Source organism: Spinacia oleracea, chromosome 3 (genome assembly GCF_020520425.1).
Source record: "Spinacia oleracea cultivar Varoflay chromosome 3, BTI_SOV_V1, whole genome shotgun sequence".
NCBI lineage: Eukaryota > Viridiplantae > Streptophyta > Magnoliopsida > Caryophyllales > Amaranthaceae > Spinacia > Spinacia oleracea.
The window spans coordinates 4,637,950-4,650,056 of NC_079489.1; the positions used below are offsets into that span (position 1 = coordinate 4,637,950).

Consider the following 12,107-nt stretch of genomic DNA (forward strand, 5'->3'; position numbering starts at 1 on the left):
GAAAGAAGGAGGAAGCCTTTTATTTTTATTTTTATTTAATTTACAAAATTAGAAGGGTTAATAGGCTCGGTTTGGTTTGGTTATTTTTCCACTACAAGAATTTGTATCTTTAACGACAACCTAATTACGACGGGTCAAAAATTCCATCGCAAAAGCCTTTTGCGACGGGGCTAACAACCAAACAATGACGGGAATAACCGTCGCAAATGTCTTTTACGACGGGTTTACGACGGATTTACGACGGGATTTCTATTAACGACGGCCCCCTTTTATGACGGGTTCGCGACAGGAAATCCCGTCGTTAATGAACGATTATTTGCCTTTCGCGACGGGATTTCCCGTCGTTAATATTACAATTTCTTGTAGTGTGATCATTTTTTTTTCACAAAATATTTAAATGAATATCTCCTAAACTACTGCGTAGTTATAACATTTTTAACATACTCGTTTAAATTTATTCATATAATATGCATATTTAAAATGCTAATATGGTAATTTGACTAAAATATTGAGTGATATATTTTTTACTATTACTATAGCGATTTGACTAAAATATTACCAATTTAGAATAAATATTATTACGTCGTATCTATTATTGCCATAATTTATAAACTAAATTTTGTTACCATACATAAATTGCTTATGAAAAAGGTAGAGAATAAAAATAAAATAAAACAGATACATGTTTTTTGGGAAAGTGGTTTTGGCGGGAAAAAATCGCACCAGGAATTGACACGTGTCATTCCCGGTGTCTCTTTTAGTATATAGTAATAGATATCTTATAGTTAAAAATATAACATAATTCTACCACAAACGATATTCTATTTTTCAGGATATATAAACACATTATTCTCAACAGATTGCAATTTGGAGTCTTGTCTAAGGCAATGAAAACGGAGAAACAAGACTCTCCGAATAATCCAACAAATCAAATGACCTACATCTATCATTATGATAATCTATAGTTCCTAGTCTCACTTGAAGAGGTGGATTTTGATTCGGATCGACAAGCACAAGTTCATAGGAGGATGACTTTACCAAAATTCTCCCATTAGATGTGAATCCCAGAAGAGTAACAAATTTCGGTAACCCCAAATCAAGGCGAAACAATTTGTTCCAAAAATCCGAGTTGCTATATTGATCTAACTTCCAAACATCCATCACCCCATTAATGCCATTAACCTTACAAAGGCAGAGACTTGAGTCTTGAAGAATACCAATGGATGGTTCATTACTATACTTAATATCTTGATTATAATTCAAATTAATCCGCTCGATCTCGATAATGTCTTTGACTAAATTATATTTAACCATGAAGTTGTTGTAATCATTGCCCAACCAGCAATGCAATGTCTCATTCATTACCACCACATTCATTCCCCAAAACATGCAATCATCGATGAATATAAAAACACTAGTATCTAATTCTCTCCAATTATCATCCTTCGTTGAATATACATGGATTCTTAGGTTTCGTTTTCGTATGCCAACTACTAACCAAATCATATAGTCATTGATCGAGGGATCGAACCCGAACCATGAAACACGAATCATACGGTCTGGTTCATGGTACGGGGTTGAAATTTTCTTGGTTTCGTTGGTGAGAGGGTTTAAGATGTAGATGCATTCTTTGCGTGGCGAATATATGCATATAAGCCCATCACATGATCCAATAAATTCAGAATACGGATAGTACTGGGGAGTAAGGTCTACCTGTGATACAGTAGGGTTTAGAGAATAAAGTTCCATAAAATCTCGATCATATAACAAGGTTAAGGACGGGTTGTTTGAATTGCGTGTATGAGATTTTATGAAATCGGGACTGCAGATGAGGGAATTCCATGATTTGCATACTAATTTGAAATTTAGCAATGATTTTACCGGTAATCGAAGCAAGATTTCAAGTGTTAGCTCAGGAGGTAAGCACCCATCAATTATTATATCATAATTTGCAGCAATCTTCCATCTTCCTCCTTCGACCACCATATTTGATACTTAAAGAATATAATCGATAGACGTAGGGATTTTATGCGTTTATGTAAATATTAATTAGGGGTTTGCTTTGAGATTATTAATAATCATGGCAGAGTATTTATACGAGAAGAGTAATACTGTAATGCGTTTAGAATTAGGATACACAATCCTACACAAATACAATTTCTTGAAAGTCTTTAATTTGTTGGACGTTTAGAATTAGGAAAATCTTAATTCGAATAACCATTACGGCGTTATGTTGATGAGTTGGAGGTTTATGTTAAATGGATTTTTTGTAAGAAACTGCCGTTTGCAACAATTTCTCAAAAGGGTATAATTTCTTTCGTTCCACTAATAGGTTTTGGATTACTGACTTTCCAATATACTTTCTCCGTTTCTGAAAGTTCTTTTTACGATTAGGAATATGTGTCTAAAATATGAAAACTTTGACCGTAAGTTCTCACTATTATATATATCAAAACGTTACATATACACTACAAGAATTTGTATCTTTAACGACAACCTATTTACGACGGGTCAAAAATCCCGTCGCAAAAGCCTTTTGCGACGGGGCTAACAACCAAACAATGACGGGAATAAACGTCGCAAATGTCTTTTACGACGGGTTTACGACGGATTTACGACGGGATTCCTATTAACGACGGCCCCCTTTTATGACGGGTTCGCGACAGGAAATCCCGTCGTTAATCAACGATTATTGGCCTTTCGCGACGGGATTTCCCGTCGTTAATAGTACAATTTCTTGTAGTGATAAGATCTTGTTAGATTAGTCTCGGTATGTATTTTCAGAATATCAACTTTTTATAAATTTTCCACATACGAAATTGAATATATTAGTAGTTAAATATTGCACTGGAGTCCGTGCAAATAGTAACTATAAATAACTTTCTGAAATGGAAGTAGTATACCTAATACAATGAGAATATTATTGCGTGAAATCGGCTAACAATTAACCTAAATTCTTATATGAGACTGTCCTCACCATCAACTGATGGTGAAACCAGTTCACACTTGCGAATTTAGGTATGTTAATTCTATAGTTTAGACATGTTCCTTTTTTTTAATAATTTTAGAGGAGGTATTTTTTTAGTTTATGTATGTTACTTCTATAGTTTAGACATGTTACTTTTTTTTTATTTTTTTTTATTTTTATAATTTAGATGTGGTACTTTTTTAGTTTAGGTATGTTATTTCTATAGTTTAGACATGTTACTTTTTTTTTATACGGAATAGTTTTAGGGGAGGTACATTTTTAGTTTAGGTAGGTTACTTCTATAGTTTAGACATGTTACTTTTTTTTTCTTTTTTTTTTTTTAATTTTAGAGGAGGTACTTTTTTAGTTTAGGTATGTTACTTCTATAGTTTAGATCTATCTGTTACTTTTTTTTTTTTTTTTTTTTAGTTTTAGGGGAAGTACGCTATTGGTTTCCCGCTCGTCACACCCTCAAGTTGATGGTGTGACAGGTCTCACAGGAGACGAGCTGAACAATTAATCACGCCTAATATGCTAACTATTTTATTTTCTTTGACTTACGTAGTACATTACAAACATTATTTACATTAATAAGATTATACTAACATACATTCGGCATCCAATCCGAAAAGTGGATGGTTATCGGTTTGGGTACCCGTTCTGAAATTCGGGTATTGTATACGTTTAACGATATCATTTTATAAATAACGGTGTAATAGATAACGATCCGATAAGTCGTATTTTTAAGTTTTTCCCAATTTAAATGCTGTTTCCCAAGATCTTAAAATCTTAAATATTAATAAGTAAGGGATAATTTGAGTGAATTGTAATTTTATTATATAGTAATAATGTTGACATTTAGTGTTGAATGATATTGCAATAATCTAGTTATAAAATCAATTTTTTTTCAATCGGACATCATAACAGATGCCGGACAGGTATCCGATCCGAAAATTTGGATACCCATACTTAACGATTCGGTTCATGGATATCAATTTAAACATTATTGGTTATTGATTATCAAATTTGGTAATGCTATCGGTTCGAATACCTACACCATATTCATACCTAATATCAACCTTCTCATACTACATAAACAACATAGGCAACTTGTGGCTGTGATTTTTTCATAGGAGGCAGAGTAAAGTTAAGACTCCTCCCGCAAAACACTAAGAAACTTGGCATCATGCAGTAACTTCCTCACCCATCACAGGTCAAACTGTCTCAGCATAGGAAACAACATTCGAAACAACTTTGATTCTTGTGTGTAGACCAGTGTTACCTAATTCTCTAATTATCTCGGGAACCGCGAATCGAAAAGGCGAATTACAACATGAGAATGGTACAATTTTGGTCTAACTTAGCAACGTAGGTAGAAAATTGCGATCCCGTACCCAATCTCATACTAGCGAATTAGGTAACAGTGGTGTAGACCTAGAGTTGGGGGAAAATATCACCAAGGTTATCAATAATAACACAGACTCGGTTGTCATTTTTTTTTTTTGATATAGGCTTAATCATATAGAATCAAAAGTTCTAGCCATTACGTAGTATTTCCTCTGTCCCTTAATATTTGACCTGTTTTGACCGGACACGCTTGCCAATGCACAACTTTGACCACCAATTTCTTTAACTACATTTATAAAAATATTAATATTTTGAAAATATATATTAAAACGAAGCCAACAATATATTATATACTAACATTTGTTTTCATACACTAGAAATAAAATAGGGTCAAAGTTAATTATGTGGATAGTGCAAAAAATCAAAACGGATCGAGTATTAAGGGACGGAGGGAGTACTACATTCACTACTCTGCCTTTAAGACCCTTACACAAACATGGAAAATTAATGGAAAAGCTACTCAAAATAGACCCCGAAAAACCCCGTCTTTCAATGCAAAACCACTAACAAGGCTACCTAAGTCGTAGTCGACTACAAACGGGACAACAACTTCTCCAATTTCCTAAACGCCAACCATTGAAGAAGCTATTGCGACAGTCTGAACCCAAAAATACTTCAATTTTGAACATATCCATAAAAGACAACCAAACACTGACGAACCAACAATATCAAAAGGAAAACAGTCAACTTTGGAGAAATTATTGTAGAAATTTATCGCCAAATCCAAAGAATAGAAAGAAATTGATTTTCTAAACCAAAGATGATGAAAATAACAAATTGAGAAGAAAATGGCAAAAGAATTAATGATTTTTTGAGATCTAAAAGAAAACCAGGAAGGAAGGAGCTGAGAGGGAAGGTGTATTTTGTGACCTTTTTCCCTTTTGACTTTTTTGTTTTGTTGCACATGAGCCATAAAGACAATAATAAATTACAAATATGAGAGTAGATTTGAACCTGAGATCTATCGTACACAAACTCTCAGTCTTATCCACAAGGCTAAGAAATCATTGGTGGGTTACTTGTACAATCAAACCAAACACTTTCAGTTGTTTGTTACCGTTTTCATGACCCTTTTTACTAACCAAACAACTTCTATATATTAGCATGTGACCTGCATATAACACACATTTTTACAAGGGTACGACCTTCTAACCTCCGATTCACAAGAAATTGAGTTCACCAACAACTTTGGTTGGTTTAAGTACATACACCATACTTTATTAGCAAGGAGTCTTAGCACAACACCACATAACTGCACAATACCATGAGTAGGCCTTATTATTTATAATATAATATGGAGAATTTTTTTTTGTTAGTTAAATTAATTGGAGAATTTGAGCAGGTTAAACTTAAACGAATTAAAAGCTTTGCGATACCAATTTCTAGCTCAACAACCAACTTCACATGAGTCACATGCAGACTCACAAGCCGCATGTGAACTAGCTTTCTCAAGCTACCTTAGGTTTATCACAATGTTGGATAGTTATCGATTGAGGTTGGCATGAGTGGTTAATGGTCTCTTGCTTCTAAACCAAGGTCTCGGGTTCGATTCTTGGGTATGGAATAAATCTCAACTGGGAGGGATGCTGCCCATCGAAATACCCATACAAACTCCCGCGAGAGATTAGTCCACTCGTCGAAGGCAGTGGGAACTCGTCGTAGTAGAACCAAAGAAACAAAAACAATGTTGGAGAGTTAAAATTCGGATCTTTTACCAAACTGGCTACTTTTAAAATTTTATTTATCAAAATAGCTACTTTTGAATTCTATTTCCCGAACTAGCTACTCGTACTATTTATTTACCAAAATGACTATTTTAACTTTGAGACAAAAAAAAAAAACCATTAAACTGATTTGGTTTTTTGTTTTTTTAATATATATGTATAGTAAATCGGGTTTATATTTTTTTTATTCTTGACTAAAAAAATAATAATAAACATTAAAACCTTTAAACTTAAATTTAAGAACTTCGCAAACTTAAATTTAAGAACTTCGCAAACTTAAATATGAGAACTCCATAACTAACTGTTGTCCCTAATATTCGTCCAAAACAACATGTATTCCTAGTAGAACTCGATCCTCAAGAAAAAAAAATGACATAAATAGGGTAATGAAAGAAAGAAGGTACAAATTCAAATATTCTCAAGTAGACGAGGCTATTTAAAACCCAAATCAGTTTAGTATTGGAAAATTGACATAAATAATCCTATCTTTCACTCATCTTCTCAAAATAATCCCAACTTTGGATTATTTTAGAATAATCCAAAATTTAGGGGTTACCTTATCAAAATAATCCAAATTATCAATTTGCCTATGTACAATAGACCCGAAATGGATTAGTAATGACAAGAAAAAAAAATTTCGGATTATTTTGAGAAGGTAACCCCTACAGTTTGAATTATTCTAAAATAATCCATAGTTGGTATTATTTTTAGAAGATGTGTGAAAGTTAGGATTATTTATGTCAATTTTTCCTTTAATATTTTGTTTTTTAAATACCAAACCAAACTGGTTCACTATTAAAAAAAAATCTCAAACCGGTTCACTATTTTTAAAAAAATATATCAAATTGGTTCACTTTTTAAAAAAAAAACTCAAACCGATTCACTCTTTTAAAAAAAATATATCAAACCGGTTCACTATTAAAAAAAATTCAAACCGGTTCACTATTTAAAATAAGCTCAAACCGGTTCACTATTTTAAAAAAAGCTCAAACCGGTTCAGTATAAAAATAAAAACTTAAACCGGTTCATTGGTTTTACTTTAAAATCAAAATTAAAAGATAGCTAGTTTAAAGTCAAAATAATAGCTAGTTTGGGAAATAAAATTAAAAGATAGCCATTTTGATAAATAAAATTGTAAAAGTAGCCACTTTGGTAAAAGATCCTTAAAATTCAAAGTGTAAAAAGTATTCAAGAACAGCATTTTGGTAATGCGATTATGTAAAATATTATCGAAGGGAAATAGAGTTGAGTTGGCATACGCCTTACAACCTAAATATCCCACCGTTTGTAGGTTTCCCAAGGCATATGTAGACTTATATCTTATAACTCAAATATAACATAACTTTACCACATACGATATTATATCTTTCAGGATAACTACATCAACAGATTGCAATTTGGAGACTTGTCTAAGGCAATGCAAAAGGAGAAATAAGACTCTCCGAATAATTCATCAAATCAAATAACCTACTATAATTATGTATAGTTCCTAGTCGCACTTGAAGAGGCGGCTTTTGATTAGGGTCGACAAGCACAACCATGAAGTTGATTAGGGTCGATAATTTCTTGGACTAAATCATATTTAACCATGAAGTTGTTGTTATGGTTGCCTAACCAACAATACAATGTCTCATTCATTACCATTACATTCATTCCCCAAAACATGACATCATCGATGAATCCAAAAGCACTACTAGTAGTAGTATCTAATTCTCTCCAATTATCATCCCTCATTGAATATACATGGATTCTTAGGTTTAGTGTTGGTCTGCCAACTACTAACCAAATCAAATAGTCATTGATCGAGGGAACGAACCCGAACCATGAAACGCCTTCAATTTCGAGACAACCACTGTCTGGTTTAGGGTACGGGATTGAAATTTCCTTGACTTCTTCGGCGAGAGGGTTAAGTATGTAGATACATTCTTGGAATGGCCAATACATGCATATAAGCCCATCACATGATCCAATATATTCACAAAATAGATCGTAGTGGAAAGAAAGGTTTACCTGTGATACGGTGGGGTTTAGGAAATAAAGTTCCATATCATTTCGATCGTATAAGAACCAACATAGGTTGGTGGAGTTGGTGGGGAACTCACCTTGTGACTTGGAGGTCACAAGTTCGAGCCCCATCAACTGCATAATGCCTGCGGAGCTGGGCTGGTTAACCTGTGTTAGGTGCTGGTTTAGTTAGGGTCCCTTCTTCTTACCTATTAAAAAAAAAAAAAAAAAAATTCGATCGTATAAGAAGGTTAAGGGATGAGTTGATGAGTTGGAGGTTTATGTTAAGGGATTTCTTGTAAGAAACTGCCGTTTGCAACAATTTCTCAAAAGGGTATAATTTCTTTCGTTCCACTAAGATGTCCTTGTTACATATAATAACATGAAAGAAAATGTAATTCTGTATCCATTTACATTACTGACTTTCCTACCAATGATGTCTTGGCCTAGTGGTTAAGACTGAGGGCCTGTGTACAATAGGTCTCAGGTTCGAATCCCCCCACCCCATTTGTAATTTATATTGCCTTGTGGCTCATTGGAATCAAAAAAATATTACTGACTTTCCTTGCACCAAAAAAAAAAAAATCATTACTGACTTTCCAATACATACATAATTCAATGAGAATATTATTGCGTGAAATATGCTAACATAATCACGCCTAATATGCTAACTATTTTATTTGCTTTGACTTAAATTACAAACATTATTTACATATTATTTACATTAATAGCATGGTATCCAATTCGAAAAAGTGGATGGTTATAACCATCAAATGATCCAATAAGATCATAATAACTTTTCTTATTGTCATGGAAGAAAGGGTTTAGTTCTAACAATGTAGGGTTAATGTTGATGCTTTTACCAAGGGGTAGAGAATAAAATTGCTCATAATGTGGTTCGTATAACAAGGTTAAGGACGGGTTGTTTGAATGGCGTGTATGAAATTTTATGAATTCGGGACTGGAGATTAGGAAATTCCATGATTTGGATACTAATTTGAAATTTATCAATGATTTTGCCGGTAATCGAAGCAAGATTCCAAGTGTTAGCTCTTGCGGTAAGCACCCATCAATTATTATATCATAATTTGCAGCAAACTCCCATCTTCCTCCTTCGACGATCTCCGCCTCGACGACCACCATATTTGATGCTTAAAGAATATAATCGATAGATGTAGGGATTTATACGTTTATGTAAATATTAATTAGGGGTTTGATTTGAGATTATTAATAATCATGGCAAAGTATTTATACGAGAAGAGTAATACTGTAATGCGTTTAGAATTAGGAAACACAATCCTAAACAAATACAACTTCCTGAAAGTCTTTTATTGGACATTTAGAATTAGGAAAGTTCAGTAAATTCAAACGGGCTAAAACGGAAAAATCAAACATACCCATATACAAAACAAAAGGTCTTGCATGTACAAGGTGTACAATAAATTTATTGTACACCGACATAACTTTTACCCAGTTTTCTCTAACTTTTACCTACTTTTTTCTAACTTTTATATTATTAAAAAAAAAAGTTAATAGATAAACGCTTAAAGTGTTGAATGATTAATTTTATATATACAAACTTTTAGGAAAGATTTATTAGTGATGTTGAAGAAATATTGTTTATTAAAATAAGAAATTATATGACTAAAAAATAGATAACTTTTACATATATAAGGATAACTTTAAGCATTTTACGTCAACTTTAACTTCGGTGTACAATATTTATCGTACACCCCCATGTAAATAAGAATTAGTGTATACAAAAATTCATACAAAGTTCAATAAATTCAGAAAATATTCACAAAAAAATAAAATAAATACCGTCACTGGTAGGAGCCGTTGCAAAGATGAGAGAGAAAACAACCAAAACATTGAACGAAGCTTTAGCAACCTCCATTGTTGTTAAACTCAGATAGAGAGAGAGAAAATTGGGAGAGAGAAGGAGAGCACACAAAGTGTCCGATGAAATGCGTCAATGAAGAGGCAGAGCGCAGCATAATTGTCTCTTGTGTTGGCTTTTTTTTTTACTGGGATGCCTCTAGGTGTTCACGGGTGGTTAACCGTCCTGAAATTTGATTCGGTTTGCTAACCGAAAATTTCGATTAAGCATTTTCATCATTTTCATGTCAAAAATTGTAACCATAACCGATCTGTTTAACCGCTAATTTTGCCGGTTCGGTTACCGTGACCGTTTATGTTATTTTTTCGGGTTCGGTTTACCGTCGGTTTAGTCCGGTTTTTTCGATTTTCAGTACGGTTCCCGGTTATGGTTTTTTATGAACACACCTAGATGCCACTAATTATTTGATTTATCAGTTTTTATTTAGAAAATTTCTTAAATTTTTTGGTTTTTATAATTTTATTTTGGAGGGTTGAGAGTTGCAAAATAGAGGAGAAATTGATGGAGTTCCATTCCTCTTTCATGGGTTCACATAAATACATAATCCTATTTCTATTAGGTCCCATTATTTTGGATTTTATTTCAGTTCCATTCGATTCAGTTTAGTTTAATTCGGTTCGGTTCAACCAAATAAAACTCAAAAGAACAAGGAGAAATTTCGAATAAATCTCAGTGAATGAAAAATGTATGTGATATAATGTTAGGTGTTAACAGTATATTGTAGTTATTGACTGGAAATTACTCGGTGTTGATTATATATTACTTGTCGTTGACAGTTTATTTTATGATTGCTGATGAATTACTAAAATACAATATTGTTATTGGTAAGTGATTGATTGTATATTTATTGTTGTAGATTGTTTATTATTAGAAACTTATTGTTTATTGTGAGTTGTTGACTGTATATTATATAGTTGTTGATGTATTATGAGAATACAATAATAATCGTACATGTGTCCGATATTTGATGACATGTCACTGTATTTTAACTCACATTTTATGACATTTTCGTATTAAAATCATCAATTATTTACGAAAATGTCATTTGATTGGAAAACCTCTCAAGAACAAGACATCAACAATACGTTGTATATAAAAAGTATTGTTTCTTATGTGGGTTCCTCATCAAATAACCCTAATATTGTGTTTGGGAGTATATTTTGAGTCTTTACAATTAATAGTATTTGATTTGGTTCAACTGTTATGGATTTATGGAGTACTCTTTATACTCTAGAATAAATTGAACTCTTTTCTCAATTACAGCTTTCTTAACCAACGCAAGTTGGTAAAGTTTGTGGAAAACTCATCTTGTAACATGTAGTCGGGGTTCACCAGTTGTTTTATGTTCAGGAGCAACTTAAGTGTTGACCTACCTAGTTTAGACCCGATCAAATGGCGGCCCAGGTCCATGTCCCTCTTTCACTTTTAAGATTGTAATACAAATTGCCATATGGAGAGTCCGGAATAATTTTAAAAAATCCCAATTAACACCACCACCACCACCCCCCGAGAAGCATAAAGGTGTCCTCGAATTATCAAGTGGTGGTTAGGCTAGCCTAATATGAATCTTGACACGGTTAGTCACGAGTTGTGATGCTACAAAGAGGTGGTTAGGCTAACCTAATATGAACCTTGACACAGTTGCTCACGAGGCACAATGTTATAAAGAGGTGATTAGGCTAGCCTAATATGACCCTTGACATGGTTGTCAAAAGGCGGTAAGGCTAGCTTGAGTCATAGTCCGTTATGTTTTTGGATAAAGGTAATCGAGCATAACACGTAGGTCGGCGCAACATAACTAAAAATGGTCGTAGGTCGAGCCGGGTCAGGCTTTGGGCTGTGTACTTAAACGAGTCGGGCCAACGCCAGTCCTACTCTGCATCGTGTCGGGCAGGGCTAAAAAGTTCAAAACAGGGCTAGGCGCACAGGTTGCCGTGTCAGACCATCGTCCCTAAACCTAATTTTACTAAATATAGCGTAATTTGTCGTACCAGATTCAGTTTTGCCTAGTTGTGCTTTTCCAAGAAAGCACCCATTTCTTTTTTACATGTCTATACTTAAGTATGAAGTCATAAGTACTTCAAGATTCATCAACTAGTTTTAG

At 33.5% G+C, this 12,107-nt stretch overlaps 1 protein-coding gene across 1 annotated transcript; it reads right to left on the minus strand.

Annotated features, from left to right (window-relative positions):
* Positions 1 to 626: 626 nt before the first annotated feature.
* On the minus strand, positions 627 to 6,144 carry LOC110780384 (F-box/kelch-repeat protein At3g23880-like). Its single transcript, XM_056838387.1, has one exon. It carries the CDS (start codon positions 1,984 to 1,986, stop codon positions 880 to 882), a length of 1,107 nt encoding a protein of 368 aa, XP_056694365.1. The 5' UTR covers positions 1,987 to 6,144; the 3' UTR covers positions 627 to 879.
* Between the last annotated feature and the right edge of the window lie 5,963 nt (positions 6,145 to 12,107).